This window comes from Bufo bufo, chromosome 1 (genome assembly GCF_905171765.1).
Source record: "Bufo bufo chromosome 1, aBufBuf1.1, whole genome shotgun sequence".
Classification (NCBI taxonomy): Eukaryota; Metazoa; Chordata; class Amphibia; order Anura; family Bufonidae; genus Bufo; species Bufo bufo.
Window position 1 is genome coordinate 266,374,531 of NC_053389.1, and position 18,599 is coordinate 266,393,129.

The 18,599-nt window shown below is 44.8% G+C and overlaps 1 protein-coding gene across 1 annotated transcript in view; it reads left to right on the plus strand.

Annotated features, from left to right (window-relative positions):
• Positions 1-18,599, plus strand: part of ANO2 (anoctamin 2) — a 541,215-nt gene that overhangs the window by 271,179 nt on the left and 251,437 nt on the right. The window contains exons 11-12 of the mRNA XM_040439201.1: positions 531-665; positions 1,314-1,474. Coding sequence (XP_040295135.1) covers positions 531-665; positions 1,314-1,474 — 296 coding nt within the window. The remainder of the gene's footprint in view (positions 1-530; positions 666-1,313; positions 1,475-18,599) is intronic.

The following is an 18,599-nucleotide window of genomic DNA, read 5'->3' on the forward strand; positions in this document are numbered from 1 at the left end:
AGTCACCTTATGGAATTCTTTCTCAAATTTAGTTAAAAGAACCCAAAAAATTCAAGTTTTCATGATTTCCATAGAGAAAGGCCATGTGCCGATTAATGATAAAGTTAGTCTAACTGAAAGGGTATACAATTTCAAAGTTATTTGAAAAAGCCATCCCTCCACTTGGAATTGGGATACATTAGCAGAAGAGGTTATACTTACCAGTTTACCTGCCTCTTCTAGTGCAGGACTATGCTCCAGTCCTTCCCAATGGTCTTTTACCATGTACAATGGAGGCCAGTAATTGGCTGCAGTTGTCACGTGGGGCATGTTACCACTGCAGCCATGCAAACAAAGACTGTCAGGGAGTATCGGAGAGGAGTACTGGAAGTGGAGGGTGATAAATTAACTTGTAAGTGTAGCTTCTTTTATTATTTTATTACAATTCCATATTTTTAAATAACTCAGAAAAAAAGTTTATATTTTCAATAAATATAAATAAATAAAGGATTGTAATTTCACTGCTATTTGATTTTAACTCTTTATTTCAGAAAGTATTTTGGAGAAAAAATTGGATTATATTTTGCCTGGCTTGGTCTATATACGTGGCTGCTCATTCCTGCCTCTGTAGTTGGGATAATAGTGTTTTTGTATGGATGTATGACTGTTGAGGTCGATATTCCTAGGTAAGAATTTTTCTCGTGGTCCTACCACCTCTTCCTTTACCAAACCAAAATAAAGCAAAAAAACTGAACACTTAAAGCAAATGTCTACTTTTTAGCATCCTTTTATGTTTAGAACTATAATTCTGTGGCATTTAACTTCTAAATATATCTTTTTAGGGGTCAATTTTTCTGATCTCCAAATATCCTATGTCCCTTCACAAAGTTATATAAAATAATTTGTTCTGCTTTAAGCTACCACTCTGGGAAGCTTAAAGCGTACTGTTTAATTATTGAGTTCAATATAGAATTAGCAAGCAGTGAGCTTTAAGCTCCCTCTAGTGGTGGCTGCAGGCGGTCAGAATTGTAGCATTTTGCTCTATGGCTATACAGAAACTGAAGCTAAATCAGAAAAGTGGTGAAGGAATATATAACTGCTTGCTTATACAGCATGTCCTTCACTCAGGATGGAAACAAGCAGCAGAACTGATGTCCATGGGATTTGTCTTGTGTTGCAATACAGTTCTCTTGAATAGCATTGGACTGCAAAACCAGGTCAGGCCTATGGACCAGAGTGGTGCTATTTGGAAAAATAAAGAGACCTTCATCAAACTGCTTGCCAAGTCTATATCACATACTGACTAATTAAGATCTGTTTTACTTATTACATAGCAAAGAAATGTGTGATGAGCAACAAACCTTCACGATGTGCCCACTATGTGACAAGTCATGTGACTACTGGAATTTAAGTTCTGCCTGCGCTACTGCTCGTGCCAGTCATTTATTTGACAACCCGGCCACTGTCTTCTTCTCTGTCTTCATGGCTCTTTGGGGTAAGTAAATTTGCTACTATTCATTAATCTAAAATTTATATTTGGGGCCTAAGGGGCAGTTCATCAAATAAGAATTTTCTCTCTGAATTTCTGTGCCATGCTCTTCCCCCTCATGCACTGGATTAGACAGTGTATCAGTTTTGCCTGGTATGTTTCTTTCAAACATATTTTAGACTGGATACCAATATTTCTACATTGACCCATAAATTGACTATAACAATTAAATATGAAGATAAGAAGGGCCTAGATAAAGCAGAACTCCAAACATACCGCAATATCTGAAACAGGATGGTGACAATTGCCGCACTACTACCTCTGTATGCTAAGATTTTCCCAACATCTCTATACGATAAAACCAATGAACTGCTTGAGGGCATGTGCTCTCCATTAAATCTCAATTCCAGTGGCGCACAAATAGAGAGGTGGCCTCTTATAACAGTGCCGAGTTGTTTTATAGATGTAGCAGGGCTGAGTTTGTCAATTGCTACAATTCATCACCATATATAGTGACATGTTACCTGACATACCTATAGTTTTGCAAAGCCAACAGCATTGTGTTAAAGGAGTTGTGCCAACTGAACAGCTATTCATATCTATAATGGGGGAGGGGGGAGACGTACAACAAAAGGCGTTTTCCAGGAAAACAAATTTACTGTATATCCTGTCCTTAAAGGGTTTCTGTCATGAGAAATAACGTTATGTAGCTAATGTCAGCAGTACATACCAGTATGCTTTTATAACTCCCTGCCTGCCGCCGTTCTCTTAAAATAAAGACTTTTTAAATATGCTAATGAGCCTCTAGGTGCTACTGGGGCGTTGCTTCAGCACCTAGAGGCTCGGTCTACTCACCCTTTGGCACGCCCAGGTCCAGTTGATTGACTTTCGAGTTCTCCTCAGTGCCCCGTAAATCCCGCACCTGCGCCATCCCGTTTAGTATTTGGCGCAGGCGCAGTGAGTGAAGGACGCGCTCCTGCTGCCGGCTTTCAAAGGGTGAGTAGACCGAGCCTCTAGGTGCTGAAGCAACGCCCCAAGTAGCACCTAGAGGCTCATTAGCATATTTTAAAAGTCTTTATTTTAAGAGAACGGCGGCAGGCAAGGAGTTATAAGTCATACTGTTATGTACTGCTGACATTAGCACATCGTTAATGTCAGTCAGTTACATAACGTTATTTCTCATGACAGAAACCCTGTAATGTAATTGACGAGGAATGATCCCTTGGTAAACCCACATTGATCGGCACAACAAAGGGGCTCCACTAAAGGGGTTATCCAAGACTGAATAACCCCTGGTGCAATGCCCTCGGCAGCGACACTGTGCATACCTACCTGATCCCCAACGCCGGTTTCCTCCGCCGCCGTGGCCTGCTATTGGCTGCACCCCCTCCGTCGACAGATGTTGATTTCTGCAAGCAGGTGAGATGCGAAGACGTCTGTGGAACATTGTGAGAGGAAACCACTGTCAGGGACCGGGTACTGTAAGTATGCACAGTGTCTGAGGCCAGGGCATTGCAGCGGGGGTTATTCAGTCTTGGATGACCCCATTAAGTTGTGATTAGTCAGAATTTGTCACATTGCACAAGAATAACATATCCAGCACTGCTACATCTTTACACTAAATCCCATAAACCTACATAACTTATAATCATTGCAGTTTTCTATTGAACATCATTTTTTAAAGGCCAGTTATATGTGATAAAGCCTTTCAAGGGTCTGTAATTAAATAAGCTCTCATGGTTGGAAGAGAATGAGCATTAAATTACAATATATTCCTTTTTCCCTTCGGTAGCAGAACCCACAGCTTATAGAGATTTTGCCCGGTGATTGACACTACCATTGTGCCTGTAAAAGCCAAAGCAGCTAGTCTTACCCATCCTTAGTAAACAAGGATTGCAGGGAAACTGTCATACATTATTACTTACCACAATACGTTGTCTATGCTCCACTGACTCATTGGTGGGGGTGCAATAAAGGGCAATTTATCCAAAGTGACTTGTCTTGTTCTTTGAAGTCATAGGTAGCTGGTTAAGAGGCAGTGATAATAGCACCGTGCTCATATTGCAGTCTGATATCTGATTGGATAACTTCCCTATCTTTTTGGACTTAAAGACTTTAGTGTGTTCCATTAAGAATATGTAACAGTGTTATAGCTCCCCAGATCCCTACGATCAAGACTCTGACCTAGAAACCAGAACATAAAGTGGCTACAAGAGTGTCTCTTGCTCTGGAGGACCCAGTGTGTCAGTGCATTGCACAGGGCAGCCCATTAATTCAGTTCAGGTCTATTCTAGTCTCTCTGTATCTCTGTTACAACCTACTGATGAGACTCTGTGACACTCTAAGCTCAGTGGCCACTTCCGTCTGAGAACATCCTGCTTGAAGTCTTGCAATGGCGAGGTACTGTCGATCAACTGTTAGGTGTCATCTTTGTTTCATGATATCAAAATGTGAACAGCATGATGAGGACTGTTTATATACCAATTCTAATTGAACCAGGAAATGTATTGGGTGATTCATGGATCAAACATCTGTTGTGAATTTTGCCGTTAAGCTCCTTGTTAGAGAACGGCAAGTTGTGCAAAAAGTACAAACAGTCTGAACAGTGGGACGTGTGCACTCAAAAGTTTAGAGGAGGTCACATTAACTTCACCTGTAAAGGTTACAGTACATTTTAGATTCATCCTGAAATTTCACCCACAAGCCAAATATCCCTAACTTTTTGTGAGTAACACAAACATTATAATAAAGTACAGTTTAATGGCACAAAAAAATTTACATTAACCGCTACTCCCCAGAAGGAAAGAAACTATAATGTAGCATATAACTCGAGATGAGCGAATCGAAGTTGATGAAGTGGAATTCGATCCGAATTTCAGGAAAAATTCTATTCGCACCGAAGTCGAATTTCCTCACGCTTCATGGTAACGAATCGCATTATTTCTAAAATGGCTGCTTCACGTGTTAGGACATGGAGGAAATAACTCTGGGATCGAGGGATCACCCACAATGCCATGCATGCAGCCAATCAGCAGCCAGCCCCTGTGATGTCACAGTCCCATAAATAGCCTCAGACATCTTGGATTCAGCCATTTTCCAGTGTACTTAGTGCAGAGAGAGATGTGACCGACACTAGGGACAGTATTAGGAAATACTTTATTGTGCTGAAAAAAAAGATTTATTCATAGTGTAGGGAAAGGATAGGGAGGCATTATCCACATTATAAAAGGAGAACAGGGTCCAATAGGGGAGTGTACAGCCTGGGTAATACGAGCAATTCTATTACACCTTGCTGCACTAACTGGGGATCCAAATTGCTGTTATACTGCTGCTTTTAGGTTTGCACTACATGATAGCTCAGTAATTCCAGCAAACCTTGCTTGTTATTGGGGTGCAAGTGCTATGTGATACAGCCATTTACGAGGTGTATTAATAGGAAATATGCACACGTCCTATTAGCTGTTCTGCGGTGAATTGACATTGTTATAAAAAAAATTTGGGGGTGTATTAATAGAAAAAAAATACGTCTTAATTGCCATTCTGCAGTAAAGTTACATTGTACTACAGCCATTTATGGGGTGTATTAATAGGAAATATACATATGTCATATTAGCTGTTCTGCGGTAAATTTACATTGTTATTCATTTTTTTGGGGTGTATTAATAAGAAAAAAATATGTCTTAATTGCCTTTCTGCGGTGAAGTTACATTGAACCACAGCCATTTACGGGGTGTATTAATAGGAAATATATGTATGTCCTATTAGCCGTTCTGCTGTGAAGTTACATTGTTATAAAAAAAATTCGGGTGTATTAATAGGAATAAAAAATACGTGTTATCTGCCGTTCTGCGGTGAAGTTACATTGTACTACAATCATTTACGGGGTGTATTGATAGGAAATATATGTATGTCCTATTAGCTGTTCTGTGGTGAATTTACATTGTGATACATTTTTTTGGGGGTGTATTAATGGTAAAAAAAACAACATCTTATTGTACAGTATGTCAGAAGTAGCAGCAGAAGAAGGGAGGGTGGCAGCAAGAGTCACAGCGAGAGGCCTGAGCTCCCAGTGTCATCTAGCGGTCGTGTCTTGACCAGCAACCCAGCGGTGCTTGAATGGTTGACTCGGACTTCGTTGCAAGTGACATCAGACACCCCCAGCCAAGAGTCAGTGGGTTCCTCTGACACAACGCTTAGTTGGCATGGCCCGGGAGCAGTGCCTCTGCCCCCAACTGTCCTCAACCTGCCTCTGTCATTTTCTGTTCCCTCAACGCGAGAAGTATTATATGCTGTAGGCTTGCTCCACTTTTCAGTGAGGACGAGCTACTAGAGGACAGTCAGCAGCTACTACCCAGCCAAGATCTGTAGGAGACTTCTGCCACTTCCTCTGTAGGCGGGCAAGTAGTAATGATGATAGTCAAGTGGGAGATGGTGTTGCAAGCGGTCAGGCTCCTGGCCCTGAGACCATTGAGGAAGACATCAGTGACGTGCAGACAGTAGCAGATAATGTAGCCGATCGCACTTGGGAGCCAGGTGAAGTAGGGGCTTCATCATCATCAGGAGAAGAGGGTGGCAGCGTGCGCGTGAGGCAGTGGCTGAGCCAGCAAGGTGGTAGCGTGGCCGTGAGTCAGCAGGGTGGCAGCAGTGGGTGGTTGGGAGCCAAACATGCTCAAGGTATACCACCCGTTTCGCAGGAGCCTAGCTGCCTGGAAAGTAGCAGTGCAGGAATTCACTGAGGCAGCAGAAGCAGGCAGATAGTGAGTAGTGTTGGGGGGGGGGGGAGGAATGGCATACTTGGCGGTGTGGCAGATTTTTGTTAAGCCGCCGGAGGAGGTGAACATGGCCATTTGCCAAATTTGTTGTCAGAAGGTCAAGCGTGGCCAGGGTGCCAATTTTGGCATAACAGCCCTGCATCAATACATGCAGCGTCACCATAAAGTGGCCTGGGAGAACAGTGGCTCCGATGTGGTGGTCCAGCCTGCCGCAGCAACCGCTGCATCACCCAGTGACACGCACCCGATTTCGTGCAGTCAAGGCTCCAACACCTCAGCATAAAGGGAGCCATCTGTCCTTCCCATCATCTACTGGTCCTGATGCTCCTGCTCCTCATCCTCCTACTCCTCTTCAGTCCAGTCATTTCGTCAACAATCAATCACTGAATCGATTGCCAAGAGACATCAGTATGCATGCACTCATCCAACGGCGCAGAAGCTGAACGTACTCCTGGCCTAGTTGATTGTGCTGCAGTCCCTCCCTTTCCAAGTGGTGGACTCTGCAACTTTTAGAGAACTGATGGTTGTGCAGAGATGAGGTGGAGAGTCCCAAGATGTAATTTCTTTGCAAAAAAGCAGTACCAGCCCTGCACACATAGGTCGAACAGAAGGTGGGCCAGTCCTTGAGCCTGTCGGTGTCTGTCAAAGTGCACAGCATCGCCGACATGTGGAGCTGTAACTATGGTCAAGGACAATATATGTCCTTTACGGCCCGCTGGGTAAATGTGGTTCCTGCCCAGTCACACCAGCAACTTGGCCAAGTGACGCAGATTCCTCCTCCACATTCTGACGCAATTGGTCCTGCAACAATGTCGCCTCTGCCTCCTCATCCTCCACCGTGTCCTCAGCCTCCACTGCAGGGACAATTCACAGTGCTCCTCCAGCATACCACATGTGCAGGGCATGGCGGTGTCACGCTGTTCTGCACCTAGTTTGTCTGTGCGAACGCAGTCACACAGGGGCGAAACTGCTAAATGTCCTTCATCTAGAAATCGAATTCTGGCTTTCTCCTCGACGACTCAAAATCGAACCATGGTGACCGACAACGGGAGGAACATTGTGTTGGCGCTGTGTCAAGGAGGGCTGAGCTTTTCGCCCTGCATGGCGCATGTGTTCAATCTGGTTGCAAAGCAGTTTCTGACGTTTTCACCCCATCTGCAAGACATCCTGAAAATGGGCAGGAAACTTTGCATGCACTTTAGCCACTCGTACACTGCAAAGCACACTCTCCTTGTTACCATTCGGCAGAGGGATGCCAACTGGCTCTCCACCATGTTATACCCTCGCTACAGGTCCAAAATGGGGGCCTTTTTTACACCCACTGAGGAGGACAAACTGAACTACTAGCGAGACATCCTACGCAGTCAGTTGGCCGCTGCCTATGTGCCCCATCAGCCATCCTCACGCAGGTCTGATAGGGGGGTCCCTCTGCCCTCATATTCCACTGCCATGGCTGCTGGGTGATGTGGGGGGCAGGGGCAGTAGCAGCGCTATCGGCAGCAACTTAAGTCTAGAGTCGCTGATGAGCAGTTTTCTTTACCCGCCTACTAAAGAAACTACTCATCAGCTGCAGCAAGTAGACATAGAGCAGAACCTGAACCAGCCGGTTGTGGCATACTTGGACTGGACCCTGCCACCCCACATCGAAGATCCCCTAGACCAGTGTTTCCCAACCAGTGTGCCTCCAGCTGTTGCAAAACTACAACTCCCAGCATGCCCGGACAGCCTTTGGCTGTCCGGGCATGCTGGGAGTTGTAGTTTTGCAACAGCTGGAGGCACACTGGTTGGGAAACACTGCCCTAGACTACTGGGCAGCCAAACTTGATTTGTGGCTGCAACTGGCCGAGTTTGCCCTGGACAAGCTTTCCTGCCCAGCCAGCAGTGTGGCATCAGAGTGGGTGTTTAGTGCAGTGGGGGCCATAGTAACCCCAAGGAGAACTTGTATGTCCACCCAAAATGTGGAGAAACTGACCTTTTTGAAGATAAATCAGGCGTGGATCAGCCAGGATTTTCACACACCAGTGCCTGATGCATCAGACTAGATCATCCATGGTGCCACACCTAAACTTTGTCAAAAGAGACCTGTTTCTTCTGGCTACCTGCTTTAGCTGCTATTCTGATGCTGCTACTAGAGATGGCCTTGCGGTTTGCCCGGCGGTCGTTTCACGGAGAACTTTGCTCGTTTGCGATTCGCCGAACATATGGCGATATTCGCACGCGCCATATTTTTTTTGCATAGCGCAGAACTTTGACCCATGACACATCCTTTAGGTGGGACAGGACAGCTAATTGAGACATTTCAGCCCATGGACACACCCCCTACCCTATAAATAAACCGGATCTGGCAGCCATTTTACATTCAGTTTTTTGCCAGTGTAGGGAGAGGTTGCTGTGTGGAGCAGGGACAGACTGTTAGTGACACCAAACGCTAGCTAATAGGGCCACAAAAGTCCTTTTAAGGACTGGTATAGGTATGCTATTTAAAGATGTGACATACAGAGGGGTGTGATATACTAATAATATCTTTTCTAAAATAGAAAGTATATTATAGTGCATTTGTATTGTGCAGCAGTTATGTGCAGCTAGATAGAGGGACAAACACTATTGGAATAACTAATTGCAACTGCTGTAATATACCTGTTGCCCCCCCAAAAAAAAACTGATAGAGGGGTGTGATATACCTATATTATACCTTCTAACATAGAAAGTATATTATATTGTGTGACAAACTGCCATTTGCCACTGGGCATTGTAGAAAACTTATGGCTAGCCTCCTGCCCTACGACTATGGCCCCGGGACATATTACCCAAGAACTGTGCAACAGAACTATGCCGCATGTCTGGACTGTTAATAGGACCGAACGCGGTTTGAATTTGTGACAGACCCATCCGTATGGATTAAAAAATGGCACCCAGATAGTTAATTTTATTGTATTTGTGTACTCTGAGCGGCATTCCCCTAATGATATGCCCTCAGACTTGAGCTATCTGGGAATAGGTTAAATGTCTGTGTTTGCTGGGAGGGTGTGACATTGTGTGTTTGGGTGGGGATTCCTGTCCTGTTGTTCCCACATGTGTATTGGTGATTTCCCCCTTTGTCCTGAGAGATAATTGAATTGCTCTTCGGGTGTCTCCAGGGCAGAGAGGAGGAAACCATGATGCATTGTGGGGATGTGTTGTGTCTGTATATCCTGAGTGCTACGTATCTGTCCTGTGTCACAGTCCTCCTTCTGGTCCCCTAGGGGCGTGTATACCAGATGGGGACCTGCATAAATACGGGCGGGTAGCCCTCAATAAAGTGTTCATGTTCTTCTTGATCCCTCAAAACGTAGCCTTGTCTCGTTATTGGAGGGAATTGCTGTATCACGCTGGGGATTGCTATGCTCTGCATATTCCCTGGAGCTTTAATCTCTTTCTTTTTGTCCCTGATACCCTCTCCTGGAGGAGAGATCTGTCCCACACGGTCCTGAATGCTGGAGGTTCATTCAGGGTGGAAGGAAGACGGCGCGGCTCCAGTTAAGCTACGGCGGTTGTGGAGTCTGCGGTGGTTGTGGTGTCCAGTGCGGTGCTTGTGGTCCTCGGCGCAAGCTAGGAAGCGTCCATTAACGGAAGCTGATCCGTTACATATTGCATTTGTATTGTGCAGCAGTTGTGTGCGGTTCTGATGCAATACTGCAGCTAGAGAGAGGGACAAACACTATTAGAATAACTATTTGCAACTGCTGTGATATACCTGTTGCCCCCCCAAAAAAAACTGATAGAGGGCTGTAATATACCTATATTATACCTTCTAAAATAGAAAGTATATTATATTGCATTTGTATTGTGCAGCATTGGTGTGCGGTTCTGCTGAGATACCGCAGCTATATAGAGGGACAAAAGCTATCCTAACTAATTGCAAATAGTGTGATATACAGTACCTGTTGCCCCCAAAAAACTGATTAAGGGGTGTGATATACTTGCTTCCACAAAATACTGGTTGAAGGGTGTGATACGCCAGCTTCCACAAAATATCGATTGAGGGGTGTGATACACCAGCTTCCACCAAATATAGATTGATGCCTGCGATACACCAGCTTCCACCAAATATTTATAAAGGGGTTTGATTTACCGGCTTCCAGCAAATACTCATTATTGGGTTCTATATACCTGTTTCCACAAAATACTGATACAGGGTATTGATATACCGGCTTCAACCAAATATTGATTGAGGCCTGCGATACACCGGCTTCCACCAAATAATAATTAAGGGGTTTGATTTACCGGCTTCCAGCAAATACTCATTATTGGGTTCTATATACTGTAAGGGATTGCTCTCTCAAGCAGGGCGGCGGTGACAGGGTTAAAGTCCAAATGATTCTTTATTTTTTTCATTACACTCCGGTATTGCAGGCAAACCCCAGTTATAGCTCACTGGGTAAGGTGAAGTTCCAGCACCAAACAAAAAAACATAAACCAAACCAAAATAAACACCTGCCCGTCTGGGCTCTGGCTAATACAGAGAAGATCCTAGCTCACCTATTGAACACAGGTCACACAGAGAAATCGGCTTCTCTAGCCCGCACGGCAGCCAGTTTGCTAGACTTTTCCCAGGCATCACACTCCCCAGACTGACAGCCTGGACTGTGTTTTATTTCCCCTAAACCAGTCATCCTCAAACTGCGGCCCTCCAGCTGTTGTAAAACTACAACTCCCACAATGCCCTGCTGTAGGCTGATACCTGTTCGGGCATGCTGGGAGTTGTAGTTTTGCAACATCTGGAGGGCCGCAGTTTGAGGATGCCTGCCCTAAACGATCCCAGCTGGCTTCAGCTCGGGATCCCTCAGGCTAGGGGAAGACCTGCTCCGGAATGGGGTGGGCTGGGAAGGGTCCCTCTACCAAGCCTACCTTCTCCCAGTCCAATAAAATCCAGCCCATAAACCTAAAAAAACTGTCTTAACAACCTACACATTGCTGAGACCATTTTAGCCTTCTGGGTTATATTTACCTCACCCAGTTGAGGAAGCTGGGTGGGATATATACCCCTTCCAGGACTTTACCATACACTTTTCTGTTCACCTTACCACAATACCTGTTTCCACAAAATACTGATAGAGGTTATTGATATACCGGCTTCCGCCAAATATTGATTGAGGCCTGAGATACACCAGCTTGCCACAAATATTGATTAAGGGGTTTGATTTACCGGCTTCCAGCAAATACTCATTATTGGGTTCTATATACCTGTTTCCACAAAATACTGAGAGCTGTCAGAATGCAGCATTTCCATGCCTTGCTTTGAGAGATGCTGCATTCTGATGTTGCGGGCGCTGGCAGAGGAATTTCCACCCACAGAGAAACAGTTGCGGGTACCAATCCTACAGCGCATGCAAGAAGAGGGCGGTTTGAAGATGTCTTGGTCACTTCGGATATGAGATCATTCTTACAGCCAACCCATCGACAGCCGCCCTCCGTATCCAGCCTCAGGGAACGCCTAGACCGACAGGTGTCTGACTATATCGGGTTAACGGCTGATGTGGACGCTCTGAGAAGCGAGGAACACCTTGACTACTGGGTGTGCAGGCTTGACCTGTGGCCACAGCTGGCACAATTTGCCATGGAATTCTTGGCTTGCCGCTCGTCGAGTGTCCTGTCCAAAAGGACATTCAGTGCAGCAGGGGGGATCGTGATCGATAAGCGCACTCGCCTAGTTCACGACAGTGTGGACTACCTCACATTTCTAAAAATGAATGAGGCATGGATCTCAGAGAAATTCAACACCTGTGAAAACCACGTGTAATTGAATTTCTTCATGCCAGCCCACACATATCCGCCACTGACTACGTCATGCGCCTGTGCCGACCACTTTAGGAATGAAGCAGGAGGCAAGGGCGCGTGACGTGGTGAGTGAAGAGCCCCCAGCCCATTCTCCCGGCCTGCCTCCTCCCTCCTTTCTGCTACGGAACTTAATGTTGTAAGTAATACATATGGATTACACATGATTATTATATCTTAACAATGCCTACAGGTTAAATAAGATTATACAACAGTGAGCGGGGCCGGTGCATTAGGATACAGGGACTGCACCGGTCCCCGCTCTCATTCCTAATCCAGATGCCGGGCCCCAGCAGCTGTGCCATCCACAGATCCCCCGTAAAAGTGTGTCATCTACAGATCCCAAATAACAGTGTCCTCCACAGACACCCATAACAGTGTCATCCACAGACTACCATTAGTTCAAAACCCACCAAAAGCACACCTTTTGGTTAAATATTTTTTTTTTTTTATTATTTTCCTCCTCAAAAACCTAGGTGCGTCTTATAGGGCGAAAAATAAGGTAATCACTTGATGTTTTCTGTCTGGTGAAAGTCTAATGTTTGGGGCCTGTACTCCCGTGGTCTAAAATAAAAAATTTCTACGCTCCAGCAGGGCATATTTTTGACAGTTTCCCTTTAAGACGCATAAAAATGGCCCCTGATTAAAATACATATTTTTTTGTGGGAATTTTTGTCATTGATCCCCCTCTGGTATGTCTCTGTTCATGTTGTGGGACAATTTGTGCACTTCTATTAAGTATTTGTTGGCTGCAAATATGACCTGAAGGTTTTTCAGGCTCACCTGCCATTAAAGTGAATGGGGCCTGCCGCGAACTTGTGGTTCGCGAACATTTGATCGCGCTTACACGATCGCGTTCATGAATCGTCACGGCCAATGTTTGTCCATCACTAGCTGACACCCGCCTGATGCCACACACCTCCTGCTCCTACTGCAACCCACCATCTTCAGCTGGTACTGGTATTGCCCCCCACCTCACCACTATGTCACTTGGCCACTCTGTGGTTTCCTCATGCTGCTGCATCCTTAACACTCTGTGGTCTCCTCATGCTGCTGCCACCTCACCACTCTGTGGTTTCCTCATGCTGCTGCCATCTCAACACTCTGTCATTGGGACACTTTGTTGTCTCCTCATGCTGCTGCCACCTAACCACTATGTCACTAGGCCACTCTGTGGTCTCCTCATGCTGCTGCCACCTCACCGTTTTGTGGTCTCATGCTGCTGCCACATCACCACTCTGTGGTCTCCTTATGCTGCTGCTACCTCAACACTCGGTCACTGGGCCACTCTGTGGTCTCCTCATGCTGCTGCCACCTCAACACACTGTCATTGGGACATTCTGTGGTCTCCTCATGCTGCTGCTACGGTACCCCACCACTCTGTCACTGGGCCACTCTGTGGTCTCCTCATGCTGCTGCCACTTTACCACTCTGTGGTCTCCTCGTGCTGCTGCAAACTCAACACTCTGTCACTGGGCAACTCTGTAGTTTCCTTATGCTGCTGCCACCTCACCACTATGTCATTGGGCCACTCTGTTGTCTTCTCATGCTGCTTCCAACTCAACACTCGGTCACTGGGCCACTCTGTTGTCTCCTCATGCTGCTGCCAACTCAAAACTCGGTCACTGGGCCACTCTGTGGTCTCCTCATGCTGCTGCCACTTTACCACTCTGTGGTCTCCTCGTGCTGCTGCCAACTCAACACTCTGTCACTGGGCAACTCTGTAGTCTCCTTATGCTGCTGCCACCTCACCACTATGTCATTGGGCCACTCTGTTGTCTTCTCATGCTGCTTCCAACTCAACACTCGGTCATTGGGCCACTCTGTGGTCTCCTCATGCTGCCGCCACTTCACCACTCTGTGGTCTCCTCGTGCTGCTGCCACCTCACCATTCTGTCACTGGGCTACTCTGTGGTCTCCTCATGCTGCTTCCAGCTCACCACTATTTCACTGGTAGGGATGAGCGAATCGACTTCGGATGAAACATCCAAAGTCGATTCGCATAAAATTTCATTTCAATACTGAATGGAGAAAGCACTCCGTACAGTGTTAGAATGTATTGGCTCTGATGAGCCAAAATTATTTATTCGCGAAGTCTCGCGAGACTTCACATAATAACTTCAGAAATTGATTTATACTGTAAAAAAACATTTCCCGAACTCGGGAAATATTTTTTTACAGTATAAATCAATTTATGAAGTTATTATGCGAAGTCTTGCGAGACTTCGCGTAGTAATAACTTTGGCTCATCGGAGCCAATACATTCTAATACTGTACGGAGAGCTCGCTCCGTACAGTATTGAAATAAAGTTTTATGCTAATCGACTTCGTATGTTTCATTCGAAGTTGACTCGCTCATCCCTAGTCAATCGGCCACTCTTTGGTTTCCTCATGCTGCTGTTACCTCACCACTATGTCACTAGGCCACTCTGTGGTCTCCTCATGCTGCTGCCACCTCACCACTCTGTGGTCTCCTCATGCTGCTGCTACCTCATTACTCTGTCACTGGGCCACTCTGTGGACTGCTCATGCTGTTCCCACCCTCCCCACTCCATGACTGGGCCACTATTTTGCCTGTTTTGTATCCATTCCTGTTTGTTTTTTTTGGCTTTAGCAATACTGATGGATTACTGACCGAGTGAATGTGGATGCTCAATAGAAAGGTTCAGTATTTTGTGGGTTATGGTTCTGACGGATCAGAGGAAGGGCAAAATAATCAGTGACGTTAACACAAACTTACTGCTGACACCTTCTCCACTCTGTCAAGGAGGCTCTACTGCATCAGTGTTTAACAGAACAGGTCAGTCAAAAGGCGCAGTCTTGTCTGTATCCAGAGCCTGAAAATCGGTCTTGATCTGCAACTGATCTGCTATGTCTGGATTCTGCACCGATATCATATTGTTTGTACATGGTCTCAAATTTTTTGGATGCAGTTTTGAAATCCGCGCTAAGACGTGACAAGCCACTTCTTGACTTAGATTCCACATGAAAACCAAAGCGGCCTTACCATATGCAGTTTACCTCCATTGAATGTGGGTGGTCATTTTCTCAAAATCATAAAATGATTCATTTTCTCAAGCTCACAGTATGGAAACAAAAAATTCCTAATCCCTGCCAACCCCTTTAATGTATGAGCAGACTATTTCAGATATTTATTATTAGAAAATTCCAGGACCTTCTGCAGGATATGAAGGCAAGACTGAAAATGATATGATACAAATGTTTACTACAGGCCGGTAATGTTAGATGTTCTTAAAACGTAGGCAGTAATTAACTAATGAATAAGTTAAAGCGTCTGTCAGCAATCATATTCAATACAACTATGGCTCAAGTATAGGGACAATTAACCCTAAAATACAATTCAGTACACATGCTACTATAGTAACGCTACATACCTCGAGACACCAGACACCAAAGAAAAGAGGGTACAATTAGAGAAAAGTGAAAGTGGATACTTGCCTCTAAAACATCCAATCAGATCGCAGCTTTTATTTTTATTGGACTTGAGGTAGTCCAGTTTTCAAAACCCCGTTTATAGTTGCCACTTCTTGGTGATTGCAACTATAAAGTGGTTGCAAAGAGGGTCTATCTCTCCGAAAGACCTGTCCTCCATCACACAGACAACCCATTTAAAGGGGTCCTCCGAGACTAGGAAAAGATAAGCTGTAATACCACACACAACCTGTGGACAGATGTGGTGCTGCGTTTGAAAGAAAGCAGCTATTTTATTCTATTCCTGGAGAATAAATTTAATGGGTAGTGTGTAATGCTTCATTTCTCCTGTGGTGACGCTGCAGGGAAACCGAACAATTTTAATTCCAGGCTTAACTACAGATAACCAATGAATTCTGGAGGTCCCAACCAGTTAACGCTATGTAAACATCTTAGGGACCCTTCTAACAAGTAGAGGTTGTCGAAAGCAGAGAACTCCTTTAAGAAAAATAAAGCAGAGATGTGATTGGCAGATTTGAATTGGGTTATATTCACATACAACTGAAATAGTGCAACCAGAGATGCTTGTAAGCCCAAGTAAATCTGTATCCAGGGTCTCCCAATTATGGTATGTCCTGTTCCTGTTTTCAGGACCCAGGTGACAATGTTACTCCCATTAGTTTCAGGGATCTACATCATACCATAAAAATTCTGGCATGTACTGCATTTTCAATATAGTTTACATGTAGTTACAGTTGTATCTTTAAAGTGTAACTGTCATTTTTTTTTTTTTTTTTGTAATGTATAGGTGAAATGATGCTGAACATTTTTGTAATATACTTTAATTACTGAAATTATACATTTCTGTTAGAAAAATAGCTCTCAAATGGCTCATTTTGTGCCTTAGCAACGCTCCTCTGTCTTCTGTTTACATAACACAGTTAGAGTTGAGCAAGTATCCACAGTTATGTAAGGGCTCTTTCACACTTGCGTTCTTGTCTTCCGGCATAGAGTTCCGTCGTCGGGGCTCTATGCCGGAAGAATCCTGATCAGGATTATCCTAATGCATTCTGAATGGAGAGAAATCCGTTCAGGATGCATCAGGATGTCTTCAGTTCCGGAACGGAACGTTTTTTGGCCGGAGAAAATACCGCAGCATGCTGCGCTTTTTGCTCCGGCCAAAAATCCGGAACACTTGCCGCAAGGCCGGATCCGGAATTAATGCCCATTGAAAGGCATTGATCCGGATCCGGCCTTAAGCTAAACGTCGTTTCGGCGCATTGCCGGAGCCGACATTTAGCTTTTTCAGAGTGGTTACCATGGCTGCCGGGACGCTAAAGTCCTGGCAGCCATGGTAAAGTGTAGCGGGGAGCGGGGGAGCAGTGTACTTACCGTCCGTGCGGCTCCCCGGGCGCTCCAGAGTGACGTCAGGGCGCCCCAAGCGCATGGATCATGTGATCACATGGATCACGTCATCCATGCGCATGGGGCGCTCTGACGTCATTCTGGAGCGCCCCGGGAGCCGCACGGACTGTAAGTATACCGCTCCCCCGCTCCCCGCTCCTACTATGGCAACCAGGACTTTAATAGCGTCCTGGGTGCCATAGTAACACTGAACGCATTTGGAAGACGGTTCCGTCTTCAAATGCTTTCAGTACACTTGCGTTTTTCCGGATCCGGCGTGTAATTCCGGCAAGTGGAGTACACGCCGGATCCGGACAACGCAAGTGTGAAAGAGGCCTAAAGAGAAGACAGAGGAGCATTTCTAAGGCTCAAAATGGGCCACTTTAGAGCTATTTTTCTAATAGAAATGTGTGATTTCAGTAATTAAAGTATATTCCAAAAATGCTCAGTATCACTGCCCTACACATTACAAAAACAAAATAAATGACAGTTACACTTTAAATATATTAGGAACCATTTCTATTAAAAATTGTGACCAGAATAGATAGAATGGGCAACCAGTATGAAACTCAGACTCCATAAAGACATGATTCGTAGGTACCACCATCCGTACTGTACACATACCTACCAACTTAGCAGTAGATAGAAACATAGAAACATAGAATGTGTCGGCAGATAAGAACCATTCGGCCCATCTAGTCTGCCCAATATACTGAATACTATGGATAGCCCCTGGCCCTATCTTATATGAAGGATGGCCTTATGCCTATCCCATGCATGCTTAAACTCCTTCACTGTATTTGCAGCTACCACTTCTGCAGGAAGGCTATTCCATACATCCACTACTCTCTCAGTAAAGTAATACTTCCTGATATTACTTTTAAACCTTTGCCCCTCTAATTTAAAACTATGTCCTCTTGTAGCAGTTTTTCTTCTTTTAAATATTCTCTCCTCTTTTACCTTGTTGATTCCCTTTATGTATTTAAAAGTTTCTATCATATCCCCTCTGTCTCGTCTTTCTTCCAAGCTATACATGTTAAGGTCCTTTAATCTTTCCTGGTAAGTTTTATCCTGCAATCCATGTACCAGTTTAGTAGCTCTTCTCTGAACTCTCTCCAAAGTATCAATATCCTTCTGGAGATATGGTCTCCAGTACTGAGCACAATACTCCAAATGAGGTCTCACTAGTGCTCTGTAGAGCGGCATGAGCACCTCCCTCTTTCTACTGGTAATGCCTCTCCCTATACACCCAAGCATTCTGCTAGCATTTCCTGCTGCTCTATGACATTGTCTGCCTACCTTTAAGTCTTCTGAAATAATGACCCCTAAATCCCTCTCCTCAGATACTGAGGTTAGGACTGTATCACTGATTTTATATTCTGCTCTTGGGTTTTTACGCTCTAGGTGCATTATCTTGCAATAATCAACATTAAATTTTAGTTTTAGATAAATTCAGGAGGAATAAACCCTACCGCAGGAACGCTTAGTGTCAGTCGTCCATTTATGGGCAGAGTTTAAATAAGTCGCACCCGTTTTTGATCCGAATTTGCAGGATCGTTGTCAGCTATGCATACAGAACATGCACACATCCACTTTACACATATTTGTTGCTATCACTGTACACACAAGATATATCATAGAAAACATCTAATTGTGAATCATCTATTAAGAAGCATCAATTAGTGATTGGCACCAAAGTCACCTCCAAA